The sequence below is a fragment of the Mobula birostris genome, chromosome 4 (genome assembly GCF_030028105.1).
Source record: "Mobula birostris isolate sMobBir1 chromosome 4, sMobBir1.hap1, whole genome shotgun sequence".
Lineage (NCBI taxonomy): Eukaryota > Metazoa > Chordata > Chondrichthyes > Myliobatiformes > Myliobatidae > Mobula > Mobula birostris.
Genome location: NC_092373.1, coordinates 86,325,765 through 86,352,566, shown reverse-complemented (window position 1 = coordinate 86,352,566; position 26,802 = coordinate 86,325,765). Strand labels below are relative to the sequence as shown.

General features: G+C 39.6%; 1 protein-coding gene and 1 pseudogene across 1 annotated transcript in view; one reads left to right on the top strand and one right to left on the bottom strand.

Annotated features, from left to right (window-relative positions):
• Positions 1 to 634: 634 nt before the first annotated feature.
• Positions 635 to 26,802, bottom strand: part of LOC140197050 (alpha-1,4-N-acetylglucosaminyltransferase-like) — an 89,575-nt gene continuing 63,407 nt past the window's right edge. The window contains exons 3-5 of the mRNA XM_072256977.1: positions 12,980 to 12,994; positions 1,299 to 1,568; positions 635 to 694 (exon numbers count right to left, since the gene is read on the bottom strand). Coding sequence (XP_072113078.1) covers positions 635 to 694; positions 1,299 to 1,568; positions 12,980 to 12,994 — 345 coding nt within the window. The remainder of the gene's footprint in view (positions 695 to 1,298; positions 1,569 to 12,979; positions 12,995 to 26,802) is intronic.
• On the top strand, positions 25,177 to 25,747 carry LOC140196943 (alpha-1,4-N-acetylglucosaminyltransferase-like; annotated as a pseudogene).

Here is a 26,802-nt window from a genome sequence, read left to right as displayed (position 1 = left end):
TGAAGCTCAGCTAAGTATTGGTCAAAGCTGACACCTTGCTTCTGTTCACAGGAAAATAACTTAATCTCATTCAAATGTGATGTTTTTTACTTGGGACAAAATACTCCTTAAACTTTGTCAACAGAGTGTCCAATATAAGGGTTGTCCATCAATTTGAAAGCTGTCGTAGGTGTCTAAAGCACCTTCACTGATTAGGACTGTGTGTTCTAAGTTTTGCTTCAGCACTGACAATTAGCTGTTTAATGAAAGGAAGATCGAGGGCTGCCTGGATAGGGCCAATGAATTGAACTTGTTTTTCAACAGATTCAGCTTGGACTGCCAACCATCTCTCCCCCACTTGCCCAAACCACATATCTTCCCAATCCTCAAATCTCCCTTCACCCCTTCCTCCTCTCTTGTTGTTGAGAAGGCATATGGTGTCTTGGTCTTCATTAGTCTGGGGTTGATTTCAAAAGCCGGGAGGTAATGTTGCAGGTCCATAAAAGTCTGTTCAGCCAACACTTGGAGTACTGTGATCATGGAAGCTTCAAGGAGGGTGGAGGGGAAATTTACCATGATGGAATCAGGATTGGAAGAGATATCCTGATCCATCTCAGCCTTGAGGAAACGTGGAGATGAACAAGGAAGACAGAGATCACTGGATGATCCACCGGAGGCCGCAGAAGATGATGGATGCTTGTATGGCAATTAAATTCTACAAACATGTTAAAAATTAAAGTTAAAAGTTACATTAATCAAAAGTTACAAGCTACAGTAAAAAAAATAGTTGACCAACAAAACTACACACCGATTTTCAAATAGGTCAACAAAATGTAAGTAATCTTTATCAATGTGGCTGAGACTTTCACTGCACTCAGTACCTCTGACCAGATAGTGTAGAGAACTTTGAATTTCCTATTATTTTCATACACTGCATACAAAGTGCTATTTGGAAAATCTGTCAATTTAATTATGTCACTCATTGTACAATAACAGGTCCTGAAGCAGGATTTACTATTGCTGGATGGAATTAAATTTTTGTATGTAGTTGGACAATGCAACTGGAAAGAATGTTCAAGTAATGATCCACTTCCAGCAACAATTTTGCTTTTCTTGTGTTTATTCATAAATTTCCAGACGTGCTCCATACGCATCTGAATGGACCGTTCTATATGCTCTTTTTTCCAGGGAGCAAAGTACCTCTCCCATGCTTGATATTGGATTGGATAGAAACGATTTGTAATCCATATAGAGAAGCCATTGCATTCCTTGCCAATGAAGGTGGCTAGATTATTAATATTGCACCATCTCTTCGGCACATGTGTAATCAGTCGAGGACCCTGTTGACCCCAAATATGCCCATTGTAATGATCCATGAAGTCTTCCATGCAATTCCACAAGAAGGTACGATGCTTATAATGGAAACTGAGTGCCCCATTACTGACAGTTTCTGTGCTTTCTGGACATGTAAAGTTAGCAAACGGCATAGACCTCAGTGATATAATGTCAGTATCGAGGTATATTCCTCCATATTTCCAGATCAACGCTAACCTGCAGCCATGAGCAACTACATGAGTCCAATACCTCTCCTTTTTTGGATTTACCCGCAGAATAAATGACTAAGAAAGTTTCATTCATTATCTTAATTTCCTTTCTTTCAAAACATAATTTTTCCATCTCTTTTTCTCTTCCTGATGCTAAAGACAGTTGTTTATTATAAATGAAATACTATTTCTGTCATAACTTTGTATAAGACTGTGAGGGTACTGATAGCCAGAAAGATCTGCAAATCAGTGAACAGAAATGAGGCAAAGATTGTGGAAACAGGCAGAGAAGATGTCTTTGTTCTTGTCATGTGGTTGCACAAAAGGAGGCAGCCATTTTGTGAGACTGCCCTTGCAGCCACTATTTTGTGAAATGTGGTATACTGGTTCTTTCTCAGGGAGGGATTAAACAGAGCAAATCACCATGGACACAACGAGCTTATGTTAATAACCTGCAATACCTGAGTCCATTCTCAGATATGAAGTCATTTATTATGTAAAATAGCATAATTGCAGAAGAAAACTGCAAACAGCCTATGATCTGGTTGTCTAGACCATGTGTTTGACTGATGTAGTTCCCATGACAAATTACAGTTAGGGCCAGTGAGTTGTGGGCACGGTATGTTAGTCCCAGAAGTGTGGAAACCTTTGCAGGCTTCCCCCTACACAAATCTCATTAATTTGATTTGACACAATCATTTCACTCTATGTTTCAATTTCACAAGTAAATCTAATCTTTATCTTTAAGAGCATCACTTGAATGCTTCAGGATTGAATTCCAACTGCAGTCACTCTGCCAACTTTCCAACTGATCTACAACTTGCTGTAGCCTTAGACAACCTCCTCAGTGTCACTGACATCACTGACAACTGTAAACTTAAGAATCATACTGTTGATCTGATATTCACATCAAAGTCATTGAAGTTATTCAGCAGAAGTCCCAGAATTGATCCTTTTCACACACATCTGATCAGAGAAGCAATCCTCCACTTCTACCCTTCGCTTCCTATCACACAGCCAAATGTAAATCCACAAAGGACCCTCACCAACTGGGACATTCTTCTTTTCCTCATTATTACCATCGGGGATAAATGAGGTACAATATCTTGAGGATCCAAAATCAATATATTCGGAATACCTTCATTTCCTCTGCCATCAGATATCTTGCACTGTACTGTTGCCACAAAACAAATTTCACAACATACGTCAGTGATAATAAAGCTGATTCTCATTCTGATTCTCTCCCTGCTCCAATCTGAGATTCCCACCTGCATTAAGACCACAAGAGGAAAGTAAGGCCTTCCTGAAGAGGAAAGTGAAATGGGAACCACAGGAGTGCTGAGAGTCGACAGCACGTGGTAATGTATAATACAGGCTCTACACCATTGACCAGTTAGCTATAAAACAACATATAGAAGCCTAAAGTCCCACACTCATTGAAGCTTCTTCCCTGCATCATTAAATTTAATTGCTAGTGGTACTGGAATTGGTTTTTATTTGTGACATATACCACCAACAGAGAAAAGGCTGTCTTGCATACTGTGTGTGTTCGTTGGCATCCATCTGTCTCGAAGGACAATGGGTGATGATCCTCATCATCACAAGCCTGGACAGAAGGTACGGAGATTCTGAGATGCCCAGTCTTCAAGATCTCCCTCTCGGCCTCACCAGTGCAGTCCAAAGGAAAGTTTATGAAGCAATATGTTTGGCATCAGCTTGGCTGCAGGAGCTGCCGGAAGGATGTTCAATGATGTCCAGCCTCCATAGGGACTCCATTCTGGATTTTCCGTCTCGTTTACTCCTGTAGACTTTGTCTCTCCTGAGGCTGCCCACAAGCAGTGGGGCTATTTACCCATAGCTGGGGAAATTGAGGTATATCAAGGTAAAAGAATATCAACACAGAATAAAGTGTAACAGCTATGGAGAAAGTGCAGTGCTGGGAAATTATAATGAGCAAGATCATAATGGGGTAGATTGTGAGGTCAAGACTCTAGCTTGTCATATGTAGGAAACTTTTAATAGTCTTATTGCAGTAGATAGAGGTTTGCCCTGAGCCTGGTGGTTTCAACAACCTTTTCATATAGACATTGTTGAGCTCTCTTGGACATAGTGTCTACGTGGTTGGGTAGGACAGGCTGTTGGAGATGTTCACTTGTAGGAACTTGAAGCTTTTAACACATCCAACCTCAGCAAAATGTTCCACAGATACATTAAACTCATTGGGGAAAGGATGAGTTGCTGTTGGCAACGTGTTTTTTTGAGATAAAGTGGAATAACTTAGAAGAAATTCAGAAAAGATCACCTGAGATAATTGAAGAATTATGTGCAATTGTTAATGATCTGTGAAGAAAGGAAGTTGAAACAGTTGATGTTTGGGAGAATTATACCAAATAGCTAAGGTAGAGATAAACATTACTTCCCACCACTGATGGAGTATCTTCAAGGGTTGATCCCTGAAGGCCAATGTTATTTTTGTTATTCATTATTCATTTGTAATTGTACTGCTTGCCTTGATCTTAAAACCCTAGTTGAAAACTGAGTAAGAAAGGAAACTGAAAGCTGGAAGCTAATCATGATCAATTAATTTGCTCGGCCCCGTCCCTCTCTCTCTCCCCTCCTGACCTACTCAGGCCCTCTCACACACCAACTTCTTTCCAAATCATCTCCCATTCTCCACCTTTATATCGCCCAGTTAATTTCTACTCCCTCACCTCCTTCATCTGCCCATCACCTACACACTGGGTCCTTTACCCACCTCCACCCCGCAGGTCACATCTTTTCACCGTCTATCACTGGTTTGGCTTGAGTACACACTTGTCCTGCGGGATCATGCCTTATTCTGATTGTCGAAAGTGGCTTCCATAGTGATTAGTTAGTTTAAAAGGTGCAGCTGCTTTTCACATTGGATATCTGCCTGGTGTCCAGCTTCAAATATCCTGGCTATGTAAACTAGCACATGGGAGGGGCTTGTTGTCTTCTTCCTTTGTTTAAGGCAAGATGATTGGGAAGGAACGCTCTGTGCACATGTTTAACTGAGTATGCTCGTTCAATGTGCGTATGGTTTTTGAGTATTCGGCTTCGTAGTGTCTGTAACTTAGAGATATGATTGTTTAGTCGAATTTTTACTGTTTGTGAATAAATGATTAATATAACCATTCAAAGTCAGTGCATTTCCAGTCTCACTTGCCAGACTCGCGAAACTGTTTCAACCTTACAATGCTGCCACAATCTATCTGGACTGTAATAATCAGAGCTGTGTCCAGTGGCTTCACTTCAAAGGTCTTGCTTAACTATAACTGCTCTGGACTACCTTTGCCTTACTGCAACTTCTACACTCCTTCCTTTTGTCCTGTAGAGGGTAACGTATATCTTACTGAATTTAAATTGCACAGAGTCTCTGACACTCTGTGAGAGTCTTGTCAGAGGTGCCTAGCTGTTGTACCATGAGGGAGGTAGCTGCTCACTAAGCTAACATTCCATAAACTAATTTCAAATAAGAGACGGAAAGGAATATGAGAACTAACATGAATATGGCTCCTGTTGCCAGCTAAAGGGTTTCCAAGATAAAGATGGTGTCTTGTGCAGCTCTTTCCCAATTGCTATGACCTCATCAGCTTCGACTTGCATGTCCACAGCTTAATTGGTGATCTTCTCAGACATATCAGAGATGTACATGCAATTCTCCTGGCCAATGATAGCAGAAGCACCCCCATTTCTGGCCAACAGAATGTCCAATGCCGATTGATCTTGAAGTCTCACAGTAAGGATTGCCATTATTTCAGCCGTGATGTCATAGCTGGCCTAACTCGTGTCATGTAGCATAAAGGCTATATCATTATTCAATTTCTCTGGCACAGAGGCCATTTTGATGGTCTCGCGAAGAAGTCTGGCAGGTGGCCTGAACGGGGATGCGATAATCCAGAAACGCTTATTTTCTGTAATGTTTCTTCGATGGCAGCCACATACAGTGGGATGTGGAGAGTGTGTGCTAAGTGGTATGTATATGGCACTACATAGGCCAGATATAGACAACCACTCCACGGTTTTGATTCAGGGCAAAGAGTGAATTTTTTTTAGGGTACTCCTGACAGTCAGTGGCGGCCACACACCCGGTAAGTACCATTAACAGGATTTGGAGGGTTACGAGTGGTATAGGTGTTTCACATACTGTTTCCTAAGTCTAGTCCCATCCTGTGCTGGTTACAGTCACATGCTTCACCACTGTCCCCATTAAGCAGCTTCAGCACAGGGGTTATGCCCTCCAACATAGGCAGGTTGGCACCAACCCTTGAAACAGTTGCATTGGCAAGAGTTATTTCTATGGGAAGAGCAGTCCCTGCTCCCTTTACAGCTTCAGTTTATTTGTCAAATTTACTATGATTCAGGGGTATAAGTGCTTTGACAATCCACCTTCCATATGTAGGGGTGCTCTCTGGAGCACATCCAACAATGTGACTTGTTAATTTGTGATGCATATTTATAACTTAAGGTGAGGAAAAATGTTAGGAGTATCAGTCTGATGGGATACTTCTGCATTTAGGTAGAAAATAGATGTCCAGAGTATACAAAACTTATCATCCACAGTGATTACTTCAGGTGGAAAATAGCAAAGGTCAAGAGTTCAGTCTGCCAGTCTTCATCATCAACGTTCATCTAGCCAACTGTTCCCTGGTCAGGTGACACCACTGGCTTAACATGTGAGACGTGTCCATGTTGGCATTCCTTGGACCTTCAAAGCGGTATATGTGATCAGCATTGAATAGATCTTACCATGGAGCTGCAGGCAGTTCTTTCGTCAGTAGGCTCTCACTAGTACCTGATCTCCCGTCTGGTAGATCTGACACCCTGTAGCTAGGACAATCTTCTGGGCTTTAAGGACCTGTTGATGGAAATGTTGAAAATCTTATGTTAGTCCTTCACAATGATGCAACATGTTTCTGCTCATTATATGGATATCCATCTGTTTAATTAAAAAGGGAGGTGCAACTAGCAAGAGCATGGGATGCCCCAAAACTATCTCATTTGGAGATAGGCCTGTTAAGCAGTTTGAAACATGGTGCATTGACATGAGGGCCAGTGAAAGCAGCTCTAGCTACTTTAACTTGATCTCATTGTGCAATTTAGCTAACCTGTTTTTCAGAGCCCCGTTCTGCGTTTCAGCTACTCCGTAAGATTGACAGTGGTATAGACACATGAAATGATACTTACACGATAAGGCTCTTGTTAGTTTCTGTTTAACTTTCCCTGTAAAGTGAGGGTTATTTTCATGAGGTTTTTCTCAGGGATCCCAAACTTGGGAATAAATTCTCATCATACAATTTACAGCATCTTTTCCCTGAGTTGTGGACAACAATGTAATATCAGGTGCATAATCATAATTCATACATTTAGGAGCACAAATAACTTCCTGAGGTAGGATCCAGCAATGGTGTCAGCAAGAGTGTCTTTCAAGATTATGTCTCTGGTAAATTATACATGTGCTGCTACTTTTTTTGCTGTGTTTGAGAATCTCTCATTTTCAATTATACCCATTGTCCTTTATAGTTCTGCACAGATTGCTTTAGTCCATGAAATCCTTTCAGCCTCAGACACATCATGCTGCAATTGTACTGGTTCATCAATGTAATTTGGAAAGTATTGTCGGTCTGACCACACTGGAGTGCTGTGTGATCATAAAGATCTGCTGTTGCTGCCTCAGCAAAGGAGTCAGCTCAACTGTTCCCTCCAGTTACTTCATTCATCCCGTTAGTATGAGCCGTATAGTTTATAAAAGCAAATGCAGTCAGAATTGAAAAGCAGGAATAAGTTCACATTTAGTTCACCGTGTTTTATCGGAGTTCAGAAGTGGTGAAAAAGCCACGTAGTTGTTGTCCATCGTTAAATGCTACTCCTAAGGCAGAACAAGGTTCAGTGCACTGGCTGCAAGGATCCTGGCTTTTGATACAGCCAAGAGGTTCAGCTGCTTGAGCAGAACAAGAGGGAAGCTAGTTGTGCCACCTCAGCTGTTATATGATGTGCAGACACTGCATATCCACTGAAATTTTCCACTAATTTTTTTCCAGTATCTGATCGGAAAGAAAAACCATCAAAGAAAAATTACATGCACGCTTACATCAAATGGCATTTTACACCAAGCAGAATTAAAATCATGCCATTTGTTAAGATTAGTTCAGGAATGGATATTGCTTTGCACTGTTGTAACTATATGTTATAACTATGTGGTTTTTGTTAGTTTTTAAGTCAGTTTGTCATGTGTTTTTCGTGATATCATTCTGGAAAAACATTTTATCATTTCTTAATGCATGCATTACTTAATGACAATAAAAGGGGACTGCATGTCCTCATAATCATAATCATAGTTCAGGAATGGATAACTTGAACTATGTAGTCTAAAACACGTCTGGCGGTGAAGGTGAAAACTGTTATCAAAGTTGCCTTGGCCCGAGGGCATCTTCGAGCCCAGTGGCCAGGCTGTCTGCAAACGATAATATGCCCCTCGAGGACATCACCATGTTTAACCCTGCAGTGTTCACTGCCCATTTCCGTGTTTGTCGGGATGAAAGAACTGTATTTTGAATTTATTTCACATTTAGAATAATATCTAAACAACTATGCTGTTCAAAATAAAAGCTACTTGGTCACAGGTGGGTCACATGACCGATATGTGCTGCAAGCAGGTAATGTCAAAAGCCAAAGTTTAAAGTGAAATTTTAAGCAAAAGTCAATCTGGTCATGAACAGCCAAAATTTGATCACTGTCAATTTTATCAAATACAAAGCAAAGCTATAAATTTAAAAAATATTTATATTGTATAGGAGAGCTATCACAATGCCATTATAACAATGTACAATATTGTCCAGAGGCTATGTGGAGCAGTGCGGAAGTCTCACACAATTATTGTTCCCATTCCCTTAATATCTTTAATCCCTTGATGTTGTAATTTTTGCAATATTGTAAAGCATTCTCAATTTTACTTAACTCTTTCATCTCACACAAATAACAATATATTTAATCTAGGTTGTTGAGGTGGGGTCCCTGCTTTTAGTTACTCCAGATACTTGTGAATACATTTACACGCACTCCTTCATATATACTAACATCCTTGTCTTCTGTTCGACACCCAATTTTTATGCCAGTCTACAGTACAAGGGAAATATTTTCTAGAGCTCTTGCTAGATTAGTTAAAGGTATACTTAAACTAACATTTTGTTTATTCCCTCTGCACCCCTCTGTCTCCTGTTGTACCTTTGGGAACCACCGCAGGGCGCTGACTGACACCGATCTCACTGAGTACTCAAGAGGTGTCATTGCATGTGTAAACCAGGTTAATTAAACCCGAATTTGTAATATTAGAAAGTTCTCACTGCGGAGGGATGAAAATGAGGCTTACCGATTTAAAAAAAGAAGAGAATTTGAAAAAAAAACTCTATGTGAGGGCGGAGCAGGTTGGACACAGGATCAACAAGGCATGAAACTCAGAAACGATTAGAAGTTGAAGACATGAACTGTGAAGAGTGAAATTAGTAATGAGCATCTTCACCCTACTAACTTAAAAAATGTCAGGGTGAAAACCTTGGAGGAGAGACAATATCAATAACGGATTTATTGAAGTTACGGCTATAACATGCTGCAGCTATAATGAGACAATATCGGCAGAGACCAGTGTGCAAAATCCCTACCGTGTAGTTGGGAATTAGTTCTGTAGAATCATACCAAGGGATTTGGTCAAGTTTTTGTACAAGTTTGGGAATTGACTTTCTGTGGATGATAACCAATTTCATTCCAATGAACTAAGAAACAAGATGGCGAGCCACCCAAGGTGAAGAACCAGTGGGGGAACGAAATGTGTGATGACGCAGAGGATTTAATACAATTGGATATGTAAGTTTATATTTCATTCAAAGAATCCAAATTTGATTTTCTGCAAGAAATGATTATGTTTGCAAAGACTTTGATAAGTTACTGAATGAAACTTACTTTGTTTAAGAGTGGTGATATTGGAGAACTGTCATGAACGGAGTTATTCTGTGTATATATAATTTTTGAATTTGAATTTAAGCTTGTAGATATACTGCCTGGAACTGAAACTGAAGCTAACTATAATACTTGAGAATAGGAATTATTTTTGGTTTTCTAACTAACTAGAGTTAAGTAAAAAGAAAAGTTCAGTCTGTAAACTTTTAAATAGGGAATAACACTGGATATAATTAGTTAGAATGATTAGAGTAATAAAGGAATCTCACTGATTTTAATTGAAAGGGAATTTGCTTTGGTTTGATATCTAAGATTTGGAACTTAAACTTAATTGTTCTTGCTCATGTGAATATTTTGTACATATTATTCTTTCCTTATAAACAAAACTTATCTCCAGAAGTGTGTGGTTTCTATTCACTGCCTCCTTCTGATACCTAGAATCTTCTGATGGCCTACGAGCTCCTAGTGTAATTTGATTTTTTCAAAGAGTGTAATGACTAGTCACACACAATAAGACCGATGCTACGCAGGTGTTACACGTGGGCTCTTTTGAAACTGTTCCTGGCAAAGGTACAGAATTAGATTAGATTATGAGGACACTCAGTCCTCGTTTATTGTCATTTTGAAATGCATGCATTAAAAAATAATACAATGTTCCTCCAGAAAGATATCACAGAAATACAGGACAAACCAAGACTAAAACTGACAAAACCACATAATTATAACATATAGTTACAACAGTGCAAAGCAATACCGTAATTTGATAAAGAGCAGACCATGGGCACAGTAAAAAAAAGTCTCAAGTCCCGATAGCCCCATCATCTCACGCAGACGGTAGAAGGGAGAAACTCTCCCTGGCATGAACCTCCAAGTGCCGCAAACTTGCCGATGCATTGGAAGCAGCCGACTCTGAGTCCGTCTGAAAACTTCAAGCCTCCGACCAGCCCTCTGACACTGAGCACCGAGCACCAACCTCTGCTGAGCGCTTCAACCCCACCCTGGCCGCCGAGCAACAAGCAAAGCCGAGGACTCCAGAGATTCTGGATCACACAGTAGCAGTGGCAGTGAAGCAGGCATTTCAGAAGTTTCACCAGATGTTCCTCCGTGCTCTCACATCTGTATCCATCAAATCAAGATTGTGCACGGCACCCCACTTGACGGATAACAGATATCACCACCGGAGTGGCCACTACGAGCTGCGTCGCGCCGCCATCTTCTCCTCCCTCCCTCTCATACAGATGAATTTAGTTCATTCTGGGACTCTGGTGCTAATTGTTTCTTTTCAAATACTGAAGCAGACACTATTATCCTTGTCTATTCTTTCTGTGTATTTTCCTTTAACTTTTGCTCACATTCTCTGATTTTTTACAAGACTCACCTATTTTTGTCGTGTCTGTGCAACTACATATCGGTTAAATAAAAACACGTTCACAGGAGATGGCTTTAACTGGAGAGACGGATGGCAATGTGCATGCATAGATAACAGAGCAATGCATAGGGCTCATGGGAGTCATTGCTCTAAGAGAAATAGGTCCACTCATTACCCTTTTTCCCCCTTTAAGTGAATGCAACATAAAACTGTATATGTACAAAACATTAAATTTCCCATTCATAAACCCATATTCTAAATAAATATGCTTTTACAATAACAGTCCTAACTAGCTTCATAGTTCTAAAGGTTCAGTCTTCTGGGTGGCGCTCTGTTTCTTTCAGGTTAGTGCCTCTGGACATGTGGAGTGACATTAGGTTTGTTAGATGTCTTGTCTAAGACAACATTCTCAGTTGCTGGTGTCAAGTGGATGTCAGCGACGTGATCATCACTGGGAAGTAAGTCCAGTGAATGTAATGCGTCTGTCTTGTCTGATGCAATCAACTTAGGTGTGTTCTTCGGTTGAGCATCCGGTATCTAGTCCACATGATCTCTTCATGTCTGATCTCCAATATCCTGTCACCGTCCCAAGCGTTAATTCTCCATTTTCTCCTAATTCCCTTTGATGACGACACACCTGGTTTTCATCAAGACCTGCAGCATAAGAACCCCGGTTTTGCACCCACTAGTTTCCAGATCATTGGTTTTGCCTGTGTGGTAATTAACGTTTTCCAGCCACCTAGGACTGTGTGTTCTAAGTTTTGCTTCAGTACCGAGAATTAGCTGTGAAACTCAGTCTCTCCGTGTCAAGATAAGTCTTTTAAGTTTTACATCAGCACCGAGGTTTACCTGTGTAACTCCGTCTCTCCGTGCTAAGAAAAGTTTTGTCTGCCGCTTCCCTTTCTACACTCCATGTCAAGATTAGTTCTACCTGTCTCCTGCATTCCTGTACTCCCTCCTGTTTGCCGTTCAACGCTTACACCCACGTCTGCATCCTAACTCAATCTCCGTGCCTGTGTCCTGCGATTGGGTTCGCCTCGGCCATTGCAGCACATCCACTGTGTACATCAGTGGTCTGGTTCTTGTAGTTGTCCGACTCGGTGTCCACTTGTCTTCTCTGTAATCATGAGCTAGGATTTCCTTTGAAGCTCTTTGCTGATTCACTTGGCAACTAGTTGAACTATTCATTCGGCACTTCCCTCCATAGGTCTGGTTTCAGGAGGTCAATGTGAGATCTCAGATTCCTGTTCATGAAAGGCATTGCAGGTGTTTAGTTTGTCATTGTATGACAGAGTTCTGATACACAAGAAAGAAGTTGTCCACTATGTCCTGTGGAGAAGTGTCCTCCTTGTCCATAATGAACTTCTTGAAGGTTTGGATAAACCTTCCAGCAAACCCTTTTGTTGCTGGGTGGTGAGGAGCTGACTTGAAACGTCTGATGCCATTTTTCGTCATGAAACTCAGAATTCTTCTATGTATATTGTAGTCTGTTGTCACTCACAACTTGATCTGGTAAGCCATTTCTGGCAAAGATAGTTCTCATAGCCGAGTCAGCCTTTGCTGAGATGGTTGACTGCATTGATATAACCTCTAGCCACTTCAAATGAGCATCTACAGCAATCAGAAACATGGAGTCCATGAATGGCCCAGAAAATCAACTTGTACTCTTTGCTATAGTGATGGTGGCCACTTCCCATGGGTGTAACAGTACCTATTGGGGTACATTTTGAAATTTGTGGCAACCTGAACGGCTTTTGGCGAAGTGTTCATTTTGTTTATCTATTCTTGGCCACTACATGTTGCTCCAAGTGAGACTCTTCATCTTGAATGTCCACAGGTGTTCTTCATGCAGTTTCTCTAACACTCTGCTGCACAGTTTAGAGGGAACAACAACATGAGATCCACACATCAGCGTTCTTTTACATACCAACAGTTAGTCTCATTTCACTGAGAACTCTGGAAACATAGGGTTACCATGGGCTGGCCATCTTTGCTTAGACTATGTCATAGACTATGGACAACATCGGGTTGTTCCTCGTTTTTGTTTACATTTCCGAATTTGTTCCTGGCAACTGGTCCACCAATGATCTGTGGAACACTTCTGTTAGGTCACATTATGAGGACTTTTCTTCTTCAGTTGCCAGTAGCAGGAGATGTGACAAACCGTCAGCGTTGCTGTGTTGTTTGGTACCCTTGAACTCCACTTCATAAGAGTGGGCTCCCAGGAGCAGTGCTCAATAATGTAATTGGGTAGCAGTCATCACTGGAATTCCTTTTCTGGGATTGAAAATGGACACAAGGAGCTGGTGATCCATCACTAGTATAAAATCCTGTCAGTAGAGGTAGTGGTGGAACTCCTTTATTCCCCATACTAGACCACAAGCTTCTTGGTCAATCTGTGCGTAGTTGTGATTGGTGCTTGTCAGTAATCTTGAAGCAAGCACAATCAGGCTCTCAGATTCATATCAGTGAGCGATAAAATGACTCCAATGCCATAAGGAGACAACATCGGATGTCATTAGTCTGTTTCCTTGAAAGCTCTTTCACATCTTCTGACGATTCCCACTTTGCTCCTGTCTGCAACAGTGCATTCAATGGATGCAGCACTATAGCAATGTTTGGGAGAAACTGGAGGTAGTAGTTTACAAGGCCCAAATATGACCTGAGTTGTGACACATTTTCCAGTTTGGGTGCCTGTAGCATTGCTTCAGTCATGTCTTGTGACTTATGTTAGCCGAGCTTGCCAATGACATGTCCACAATATGAAATTTTGTTCTTGAAAAACTGACATATCTCTCTCTTTACGAGCAGACCATACTCACTCAGCCTTGTAAGGACTTTACCAAGGTTCTGGAGGTGCTCTTCATCATTTTTGCCAGTCACGATGATGTCATCAAGGTAACATTGTGTTCCTGGGACGTCTTGGAGCACTTGGTCCATTGCTCTTTACCAAATTGCTGGAGTTGATGTGATGCCAAATACAAGAGAATTATACTGGAACAGTCCCTTGTGAGAGTTGATTGTGAGGAGCTTCCTGCTTAACTTGTCATTCTCCATTTGCAGATAGGCTTGTGACAAGTCAATCTTTGAAAACCTCTCCCCACCTGCCAAAGATGCAAAAATGTATTCTATTCATGGTTGTGTTTTTTTTTTCTGACTTGCAAACTCTTTCTATGTGACCTTGTCTGTGTCACTTCCTGCACACCTTTTCCTTGAACCAACAGCTATTTGCATAATGGGAGGATTTGCCACATTGATAGCTTTTTTGGCTTTTTGCATCATTCAAGGATATTTTGTGCATTTCACATTCTAACCTCTTTTTCTGTGGTTCTGTTGAATCCTTTGCTGCAGTCTTTAATGATATCGCAATGGTCAATGCCCATTCAATGGTTAGGTCTCTTTCTGACAGTAGCCTCTTTTGAGTGCTTTGACTATAGATGCCACAGACAAGCCTGTCCCTTAATGCATCAGAAACTCCACCTCTAAAGTTACAGTACTGAAAAAGTTGGTGCAGTTCTGCATTGTATTCAGAAAGGATTTTAACTTCTGACAGGTTCCTTTTGTGAAATCTAAATCTCCCAGCTATTACCAATGGTTGAGGTTCAAGCGATTTTGTAAAATTGTGGAAGTTTCATTGAATGTCTTACTTGCTGGCTTTTCAAGGGTTACTAAGTTGTGTAAGATACTGTATGTTCCTGTACCCATTAAGCTAAGAAGCATGGGGGCTTTCTTTTGCTCATCCACATTGTTTGCGTTACAATACAGTTCCAACCTCTCAATATACAAATCCTAACCTTAATTAGTGCTATCAAATTCATAACTTTTCCTGACATTGCCACATTATTTTCACTTTGAATTTTGCTAGTTGCATATCTTCCACTGCCTGCTGTGATCTACTCAAGCGTCACTACAGAGTTATCATCTATAAAATTACAAGTGGGGACATAGCATGGGGAATCTGGTCATAGTGCTGAGTGTGTACAATGGGTCAAGCTGGGAGCTGACGTCACAGACCTATGCAGCAGGAGTGTTGAGGATAATTATCATAGAGGTCCTGCTGCCTATTCTAACTGATTGTGGTCGGTTGCTGAGGAAGTTAAGAATCTACTTGCAGGGGGAGATGCAAAATCCTTGGCTGAGGAGACTGGAGATTAATCTTGTTTACAATTAATGGCAAATTGAAAGTCAATAAATAAGAGTCTGATATAAGTGTCTGTTTCCTGATGATCCAGAGATAAATATACAGCCAGTGATATGGCATCCACAACGGAACTTTTTCAGTGACAAAATCCAATAAGATGGGGGCATGTTTGGATAGGATGCAGCAGCCTCTTGGGGGCCAATCAAAGATATTTTTCCTTTTTTAGGTGTCTTTTTTACAATAGCAAGACAATGCTAGACTCCAAGAAATTCAGATACTACAGGTCTACCCCATCAGAGAGCTGCTCGTTGGCGGAGGTGCTGGACGGGGTGCAGACCGTGTTTCTGCCTGCAGCAGGAAGACGTCGAAGGCATCAGAACTGATGCGCGAAGGCAGCGTGAGTGTAACCATGGATGATTGTCTAGGATGTTTCTCCTGTGATCAGAGGACCCTGTTGCAAATTGATAAAATAAGATGCCACGGGCCTGTTTCCCTTGTTTTGTGGTGTGACATTTGAGAGAGAGCTATATGGCCTTGGTTATGGTGAGAACTAGATCTCAAGCCGCGGGCTTGCCTGTTGCTGCAGCCCAGGAGAGGTGATGCCAGAGGTAGGGCAGTGCTGTGTCCAAGCTCGATCGGGGACTGGCCTCTCCTTTTGAGGCTGCCCCAGTGTTCAATTGATGGAATAACAGGCTGGATTGCATGTGTCTGCACAGTGCCAGGAACTGGTCCATCAATTATTTTGTGTTCTTTCCAATATTTTTTAAATTAATTGTAAATACAGAGTACAAGAAAAAAAATCAATACATTATACTAAATCGCATATAAAGACTCCTTACCCTATATTCATACAGATTAATTAGTTTGTAACATTGAAATTTAGTGATTTTATTATGTAAAAAAATCCAACCCACTACCAAGACCGAAGCTGATTAGTAAAGAAAAAAAAAGGAAAAAAAAATGATTAGTCATCATCTGTGCTTTAACAGCAAATCAAAGGTTTTGAAAATAATTCAAAATGGTCCCCACTATGTTTGAAAGTCTTGGCTAGATTCAGAGATTGAACATTGAATCTTCTCTAAATTTAAAGATTACATCACATCACGTAACCATTGAGCATGAATAGGAGGGGCCACGTCTTTCCATTTTAGCAAGAGCGTCCTTCTGGCCATAAGATAAATAAAAGCCAAAATTTGCAAGTCAGATGACACCAAAATAATATCCTTTCCTCCTACAATACCAAATAAAGCAGTCAAAGGATTAGGCTTAAAGTTTACTTTGAAAAGTATCGAGAAAGTTTGAAATACTTCTTTCCAATATTTTCCAAGACTAGGACATGTCCAAAACATATGAATGAGTGAAGCTTCTCCATTATTACATTTATCACAATACGAAGATATATATAAATAAAAATGAGACAACTTATCTTTGGTCATATGGGCCCTATGGACCACTTTAAATTGTAGAAGAGAGTGGCGGGCACATAACGATGAAGTGTTAACCAATTTAAAAATTTGATTCCAAGTTTCCTCAGAAACTGAAGTCTGTAAATCCTGTTCCCAAAGATTTTTAATTTTATCTAAAGGAACACTTCTCATTCCCAACAGCATATTATATATATATTAGATATAGATCCATTATAAAAAGGTTTCAACTTAAAAATAGCATCTAATAGATTCTTATCAGGATTTTTAGGAAATGTACTTATTTGAGACTGTAAAATATCTCTTATTTGTAGGTATCGACAAAAAGAGTTGTGGGTAACGATATTTAGTTGACAGTTGTTCAAATGAAAAGAGACTTCCTTCTACAAACAAGTCCTGAAAGTATTTAGTACCTAATCTATCCCTTTCTTTAAAAGTCACATCAATCATGGGGGGTTTAAAAAATATTTAGAAAAAATGGGACTCCAAAGAGAAAATCTCAATAAGCCAAGGTATTTTCGGAACTGTATCCAAATACTCATAGTGTGTTTAACTACCAGATTATCAGTTAACTTACTCAAAGTCAAAGGAAGTGAGAATCCAAGAAGAGATATAATAGAAAATTTATTAACAGAGTTAGCTTCTAAAAAAAACCCACATCGGGCAATCCTCACAATTAATATAATATAACCAAAATGTAAGATTTCTTATATTAACTGCCCAATAATAAAATCTAAAGTTTGGTAAGGCTAATCCTCCATTCTTTTTATCTTTCTGAAGATGAATTTTATTAATCTAGAACGCTTATTCTTCCATATATAAGAAGATATAATAGAGTCAAGAGAATCAAAGAAAGATTTAGGAATAAAATCAGGCAATGCCTGAAAAAGATATATAAATTTAGGTAATATATTCATTTTAATAGAGTTAATTTGGCCAACCAGTGATAACGAAAGAGGCGACCAATTTGATAGTATCCTTTTTACGTGATTCAATAGAGTAAGAAAATTTTCTTTAAATAGATGCTTATAGTTTTTAGTAATTGTTATACCTAAGTAGGTAAATTGGTTTCTTACAATTTTAAAAGGAGGGTTAGAATTTTTTGGTATTAAATTATTCAAAGAGAAAAGTTCACTTTTATGTAGGTTTAATTTATAACCTGAGAACTGGCTAAAACAAGAGAGTAAAGAAAGCGCATGGGGTAGCAAAGTTTCAACATTAGAAATAAATAGCAGCAGATCATCAGCGCACAGTGAGACTTTGTGAATTGTGTCTCTCCTTAAAATACCGGTGATATCATTAGATTCTCAAAAGCCAATGGCTAAAGGTTCTAAGGCCAGATCAAAAAACAAAGGGCTCAATGGACAACCTTGTCTAGTGCCAGGTTGAAGCTTAAATGGTTTGGAATTATGAGAATTAGTGATAACCCTAGCAGAAGGAGCTAAATAAAGTAATTTAATCCATTGAATGAAAATGGGTCCAAAATTGAATTTTTCTAAATTTTTAAATAAATAATTCCATTCAACTCTGTCGAAAGCTTTCTCAGCATATAAGGATATGACACATTCTGATATCATGTTAGAAGGAGAATAAATAACATTTAATAACCAACAAATATTAAAGTGAGAATATCAATTTTTGATAAATCCATTTTCGTTATCGGAAATGACAGATGGTAAAATATTTTCAATCCTATGGGCCAAAACTTTAGATAGGATTTTAGTATCAACATTAAATAAAGAAATTGGTCTCATAAAAAGATTGAGGAAGTCTGCCCCATCCGAAAAAACTGAACATAACTAATCTATAAGCAGTGAGGAAAAAATCTTGTAAAACTCTCCAGAAAATCCATCTGGACCCAGAGCTTTCCTCAAATGTAATGAGCGCACAGCCTCAACAATTTCCTCAAAAGATATAGGTTGTTCCAACAACTTGTTGTTGTTGGCAGAAATTGTAGGAATGTTTAGTTGGTCTAAAAAATTGTTCATTGCAATATTATCCTTAGAAGATTCAGAACTATAGAGTTTAGAATAAAATTCTCTAAAAGTGCAATTTATTTCTATATAATCAGTTGTCCTATCAGCATTAGCTTTGCATATTTCTTTATTCTGCTGTTTAGCTGTAAAGGTTTTAATTTGATCAGCCAATAATTTACCCATTTTATCTCCCTGAATATAAAATTGACTCTTGTCTTTTAGGAGTTGGGTTTCAATTGGATAAGTTAAAAGGACTTCATATTTAGTTTTTATTTCAACCAGCATTTATGTAAGGCAGGTTCTGGAGCCAAGGCATACTCTTGGTCTAATTGTTTCAGCTGACTAGTTAAATCACTTCTCTCTTTATTAGCTTTTTTTTAATACTTGCAGTATAAGAAATAATCTGTCCTCTAATATACACCTTAAAGGCATCCCATCTGATAAGACTAGAAGTCTCCTCTAACATATTCTTTTCAAAAAAAAGAGTAATTTGTCTCTCCACAAGCTTTAAAAAATCTTTATCAGATAACAAAGCTAAATTAATTTGCTAAAAACCTATTTGTTTGAAGAAGACCAGGGAGATTTAAAGATAGGAGCACAGGAGCATGATCTGAGACAGCAATCTCTTCATATTCACAGGATCGAACTGATGGAATCATTTGGCTATCAACAAAAAAAAAAATCAATCCTGGAATATGTATAATGGACATGAGAGAAAAACGAATATTCCTTTGTACTGGACGAAAAAAACGCCAAGCATCAACAGTACCGCATTTCATTAAAAAATATTTAATAAACATGGCTGATTTATTTGGTATCATTAGTTTAGAAGATGAACGATCTAAGCAACAATTAGAGTCTCCACCCATCACCAATAAGTACAGACTTAGATCTGGCAAAAATGAAAAAAAAAACGCTCAAAGAAACCTGGGTCATCTATATTCGGAGCATACACATTTGCAAATACCATTAGTTTGTTATTTAGTTTCCCTGATACTATAACAAAATGCCCATCAGTATCAGAAATTACTTAATGTTGAACAAAAGGAACTCTATTATCTATAAGGATCAAAACTCCTCTGGCTTTGGCCTGAAACGAGGAATGGAAATGGACTCTCTCCAGCGATTAAAAAGGCGTGAATTGTCAAACTTACGTACATGGGTTTCTTGAAGAAAAACAATTGATACCTTAAGTTTTTTAATATAGGCAAAGATCTTATTTCTTTTCACGGGGTGATTTAGGCCTTTCACGTTAAAACTAAGTAAATTAATACTTTGACCCATTTTTCCTTTTTAAATCTTTTTATTAATCTTTCAAAATTTATTGTCTGCGCCACTGTAATGTTATTATTTGGTGGCCTATAGACAACTCCCACCAGTGATTTTTTTCCCTTTACTATTCCTAATCTCTACCCAGATGGATTCAATATTCTGCTCCTTAGATCTTATATTGTCTCTCACCTTCTTTACCTTCCTGCCTATCCTTCCGTATTACCTGATATCCTTGGATATTTAATTTCCAATTCTCTCCACCCTGCAACCACATCTCTGTAACAGTCACTATATCATACCCCTTTGTACTGATTTATACCACAAGTCCACAAGAATACAACAGGCATTCAGGTAACATGAACTTACACTCATTGTACTTTTAAAATCCTACCTTTTACTCTTTTGCACTTGACTTTTCTCCACTCCACTCTTAATTTTCTCTTATTTATTTTTTGCCTTTTCTTTATCTTTACCCACATTTTTCTTTTTTTTTATCTGTACTTCTTAAATCTGTTGAACCCACACACCCACTACTATTTAGTTTAAAGTCCTATCCAAAGCCTTAGTTATGCGATTCGTTAGGATCCAGGTCCTACCACAGTTCAGGTGACTAAAGTTGTACCGTTGGTACAACTCCCTCCTTCCCCAATATTGGTGCCAAATTCCCATGAATTCAAATCCACTTCTCCCACACCAATCCTTGAGCCATGCACTTAACTCTTTAATCTTCTTGACCCTATTCCAATTTTCATCTGGTTTAGGTAGTAATCCAGAGATTACCACCTTTTGGTTCTGCTTTTTTAATTTAGTCCATAGCTGCTCAAATTCCCTCAGCAGAAACTATGTCGCTGATACCTACGTAGACCACGATAACTGGAACTTACCCCTCCCACTGCAGGTCAGATAAGATGTCCCGAACCCGGGCACCAGGCAGGTAAGACAGCCTTCATGATGCTCTATCCTCACGGCAGAGAACTCTGTCTATTCCCCTGACTATACTATCCCCAATTACCACTACATTTCTCTTCTCTCGCACCTCTTTAATAGCTGCCGAACTACGGTGCCACAGTGCGGTTGCTTATCCTTCCTACAGCCCCCACGCTCATCCACACTGGGAGCAAGAATCTCAGACCTGTTGGACAAGCTCAAGGGTTGAGGCTTCTTCAGTACTGATGCTTGGATTCCACTACCTGTCCCACTCGCAGTCACACCCCCTTGTCCCTGACCACAGACCGAATTTGAGGCAACTAATCTAAAGGGTGCGACTACTTCCTAAAACAAAAAATCCAGGTAACTCTCCCCCTGCTTGATGTGCCGCAGTGTTTGAAATTCAGATTCCAGGTCATCAACTTTGAGCCTGAGTTTCTCGAGCAGCTAACACTTGCTGCAGATGTGGTCACCAGAAACCACAATGGGGTCCACCAGCTCCCACATCATGCAGCCACAGCACATCACCAGATCCTGCATCATCCCTACTTTACTTAATTAGCTGCAATTTAGTGGCTTTTTATTCAATCTCTACAAAAGTCTTATCTTATATATCATCAGCATTTCATCCATCTCCTCTACTCAATACTTTGATTTATGAAGGCCAAGGTGCCAATAGCTCTCTTCATGATCCTGTATACCTGTGATACCACTTTTACTTATGGATCTGTAATCTCATGTCCCTCAGTCCTACTGTACTCTTCAATCCTCGATGTTCACAATGTAAATCCAAGCCTGGTTTGGCCTCCAAAAGTTCAATACCACACACTTGTCAGGATTTTAATTCCATCTGCCATTTATCAATCCATTTTCCAACTGGTCTAGATCCCACTGCCATCTTTGATAGTCCTCCTCACTGTCCAGATCACACACCCAGTCTTGGTGTTATATGCATATTTGTTGGTCTGGTGTACCACATAATCATTCAGATCATTGCTGTAGATGACAAACACCAACAGATGCAGTACTGATCTCTAGTCACAGGCTTCCAGTCAGAGAGGCAACCATCTACTAGCACTCTCTGGCTTCTCCTGTGAAGCCAACGTTGAATCCAGTTTACTACCTCATCTTGAACACTAAGCAACTGAACTTTATTGACTAATCTCCCATGCGGGACCTTGACAAATGCCTTACACCTGCTGCATTTCTTTCATCAACTTTCCTGGTAACATCCATGAAAAGTTCCATCAAATTGGTTAGGCATGATCTACATCACACAACTTCCTAGTGACTATTTCTAATCAGTCCCTTTCTATCCAACTACTATATATTCACTCCTGTAGAATACCTTCCAACAACATACTCACTTCTGACGTCAGGCTCAATGACCTTGAATTTCCTGACTTACTCTTACAGCCATTCTTCAACAACAGAGTTACATTAGCTATCCACCAATCCTCCAGCACCCCAACTGTGGCAAATGAGGTTTTAAATACCTGTGATAGGGCCTTTGCAAGGCTTACACCAGCCTTCCACAAAGCCATAGGAAGCACCCTGGCAGGCCCTGGGGATTTATCCATGCTAGTTTGCCTCAAGACCCCAGGAAACTTCTCCTCTGTAATCAGTATAGGGTCCAAGACCTCGTTGCTGCTTTTCCTCACTTCTGTATTCTCTGTCTGTCTCCAGAGTAAATACAGATGCAACAAGTCCATCTGACATGTTTCCCATTTCACTTTTCTCCATGCATAGATGACCAAGATGATCTGCAAGAGGATCAGTTTTGTGACTTGGTATCATTTTGCTCTTAACATATCTGTAGAAGCCTTTAGGATAATTGTTCACATTGTTTGCTAGAGCAATCTCATTTTTTTTAGCCCTGCTAATTTCCCGCTTAATTATTCTCTTGAATTCCTTATGCTCCTCACATACCTCACTTCTACATTGCTGTCTATACCTGCTATACACCTCCTTGAAATTCAAGTTTACCCACACATGAATACCCATGAGTTCAGCCTAACAAAACTGTGTTACTCTGTGGTCAAGGTGCAAAACGCAGTATCAACAGTCCTACACAGCAAGCCCATATAAGACAGAATGGACATGTAAGATATCTTTAAACTATATTCACAAAAAATATATAGTCCAAGAGTCTGAGTCCATGAATGTTGCGGCAGTCTAGATTTGACATAATACGTCTTGTCTACTGCCAAGCGAACACTGGGGGGTGGTGGTGGGCAGCACTTGCTCCAGCTTGGATACTGTGCCACATTGTTCCTGACACTCCAAATGAGTGCACCAACTCCAATGCCTCCCTCTGGAGCAGCTGTAAGCAGATGACCACAAGGCTTCACACCGAGTCCTCGCTTTGACCAAGACCACACATCTCTCCCGTGGTCTGCCCCTGTAACCTGTGAATTGGATTTGCAGCATTCCACATTAACAATGTCCAACAGGATCTTGCAATCACAAGAAAAGCGACGAAGAGAATCAGTCGCAGTTAGACTGCACACCGCCTTCATACTACAACTCCTCAGACGCTTCTCTGTGATGCAGGCAGCAGCAGAATCCACACCGAGTGCAGCTCCTTCAGTTTATCTACCAATGAGCAACTCACTGATGGGATAGACCTGCAGTACTTTAAGTTCTTCATGTCCAAAAAGGTCTTGCAATTGTAAAAATATATGTTTACAAAAGATAATAACATGTTTGTTTGGGCCAGTAGAAGCCACTGTGTCCAAATGCACTGGCATCTTACTCATTGGGAAATTAACCAGGCCTTCAATATCTCTTGAAAACTAAGATTCCCTAAATCTGTTAGCCTTGCCTTTAATCTGAGAAGAAATCCTTGGTGGAGAAGTTGGTTTCTATAATTGATCTGTGTGATGTTCTGATCATTGAGGTCAATGCTGGAAGCTGAGGGAGCTGGAAGGTGCAGTGCACTGGTGCCTCCTGGTCACTGAGAAAAACTTCCTGAAATTTAGTCATGGGGGAGAGAATATCATTGCTTATCTGAGTTTTCCATCTCCACTTCCTTTGCCTGACACAGTTCAGTAATATAAATCACATAGTGGGGACATGATAGTGTATTTTACACTGCCAGACAACAAAGTCACATATCCAGGATAGACTAACTATCGGAAGACAATTCTAAGCATGAGATCTACCTGCATGCTTGGGTAGGTCAGAGTGATTGGAGATAGTGAGTATGACTTTGTTCACAGGAAATCCTATCTTGCTAATTTGATAAATCTGATTGAAGAGATAAAAGATCACATTGTGGTAGATTTTGTCTACATGATCTTTATTTGAGGCTTCTGACAAAGTCCTGTGTGGAGGACTGGTTCAAAATATACAAGCCCATGGGATTGAGGCAAATAGCAAAGTGGCTTTAAAACTGACTGCACTAGGTGAACCAGAAGGTCATAGTGGAGGATTATTTTACTGATTTGAAGTCTGTGAAAAAGATTGCTTCTGGGACCTTTGACAATTAAAGACATAGATGTGAATATTGGAGGTATGGTTCATATGTCTGCAATTGATATGAGAATGGGTGGTGTGAGTGATGTAGAGGAGGGTTGTCTAAGGCTACAGCAACTGGTAGCTCAGTTGGAAAGTTGGACAGAGTTATTGTAGATAGAATTTAATCCTGACAAGTGTGAACTGATGCATTTCTGGGAGGTTAATCAGGACTGGGCTTGTACAGTTAATGGTAGGGTGGTGGAAAGGGTTGATGAACACAGGCATATTTGGGTAATGTCCTCAGATCCTAATAGCTGCAGAACAGAGTGATAAAGAACATAAGGTGAAAATAAATGGAGGAAGAACTGATATTCTCAGTGTCTTATGGAGCACATACCTGGAAGACTGCATGCAATTCTAGCTACTACACTACAGGAATTATGTGATGGTGCTGGTGAGAAATTGACATTACTAGGGAGAAAGTGCTTGGGAAATTGAAAGGTCTGAAGGTTGATAGTCATCTGGACCTGATGGTTTGTTTACACACCAGGGTTCTGAAAGAGGTATTACAGTGTGGTTGCAATATGAAATGACAAAGTATTGGAAGCAGGTACTCTCACATCGAGAGAAACACTTGATTTGCAAAGGAATAGAATACTATGGACCTAATGCAGATAACATGATTGAAGTTTACAATATGGAACAAATGGAGCCAAATGTGAGAAGGTGAGATTGACATGTTGGTTGGCATAGACAGATGGTTCTGAAGGAACTCTTCCTGTGTTGTACAACTCTAAGAGTCTTTGACTCAATTGGGAAGATTAGAAATGAGTGCAATATTTGATGGATGTGACAGGCTGAAGGACTTGTTTCTCTCTGTGCAACTTAAACTCCATCTAGATGTGTGGGGTAACATTTCACGAGCTCCTCAAAGTATCTGTTATAGTGTCCTTGTGTAATGGCTGTGGCCACTGCAAACTGGGCTCCACTATCAAAAGGTTTTTAGTGGCAGGAAATGGTGCAAAGATGAAAGAATGGAGAAGAGATGCTTTGAAAGAATAGAAATTAAGGTAATTAATTAAACATTTCCTTTTCCTATATATGACATATACTTGGTAATGGATGTAGATGAGCATTGTTCTGGAAATATGGGTGCATCTTCCTGGATACTAACATTATATCACTGAGGGCAATGTCTTTTGATAATTTGACTTGCTTCCGGAGCATAACAATAGTCAGTAATGACGTAATGGCTTTCCATCAGAAGAACCATTCTGTTTTTGTAGAATTATATAGAACATTTTGTGGCCCATTACATTTGACAAGATTGATTTCAAAAAGGTCCTCAACTAATTACGCGTTTACCAAAGAGATGGGGCAACACTGATAACACACTGAATGCTCATTGACAAGGAATGCAATAGCATCTCTTTGTGGATTACAGTTTGGTTCCATCCTGCCCCACTTTCAGCTGAGGAAAGGCACTTTGCTCTCTGCAAGAAGGAAGATCTTCTGGTCTTTTCAACTCCAAATAGATCACCTGTCTGGAACTTTATAAATCCTGGTATGAAACGTAAATTATGACTGGAAGTGGATCACTAATTGAACATTATTTTCAGTTGTATCTTGCAAATAGATACAAAAAATTTATTCAATCCAAAAATAAAATCAGAGTGATTTAGGATATGATATTGCACAATAAGGAACAAAATTAAGATGCAGGTTTTCCAAAATTAGTCTAAAGCTTCTTAGACCACAATGCAATCCACAATGCATTCATTTTTATAATTTATCTACAGACTACTATTCCAATCTGGAAACTCTGATTTTAACAATAGTCAATCTATCAAGTATCTGGATTCACTGAAATCAACATCAGAATCTAGCACACATTTCCAACTCCAAGTTTCTGTGATGTACCTTGGCAGAAACCAGGCAGTCGTGCTCCACAGTTAACTCACCATGGAACATCTGACAGGTATTACAGGTGAAAAATATTGAATGAGAAAAACTTTGAGATAAACAGGGATTCAAAATTACCACATTTATATTTATCAAAACGTTGACTGTTTTTGTAGTTCGAAGAACGATAATTCTGTATTTTTACTGAGATAGTAGAGAATGGGCAATCATATTGGAAGCATCATTAGTCAGGAATTGTCTCTTTGCATTGGTGATTGCCCTCTAGAGAAAGTACCTGTAATTTCTGTGTCTCAAACACCACAGACTAGGATGCAGCAGATTATGAATTGTGTACATGACAATAAAAAACAATACCAATTTTCCTGTCATATGTTTATTGATTTTTTTTTTCATTCACAGCCCATTGCTGCTGCTTATTTCTAACCTAGGAAAAAGACTCTTACCACCTACCCTTTCTAAAACTCTCAGAATTCAACTGTGTGACTTAAATCAGAATGATAGGCTAATTTCTGACAAGATGTTTGTGTGACAAAGCATTTCAGCTTGTGGAAAATCTCAGTGGAGTCTTCTTACATTTGTACTTCAATGCATTAATTACAAATTGTCCTGCACAAACTAATGCAGTTGACATTTACTTTCATTCGGAGAAGGAAGTCTGAGAATCGGAGCGGGAGTGCAGAGGAAGCCATTTTTGAATTTTTCAGTTTTTTTTTCCATCGGCGTTCAGAGAGGCGGAACTGCGCAGGCGTGTGATGTTGGGCAGTGAAGCGCGGAAGATTTAAAAAGAACACAGCCTCATACAGCGGGCAGCGTA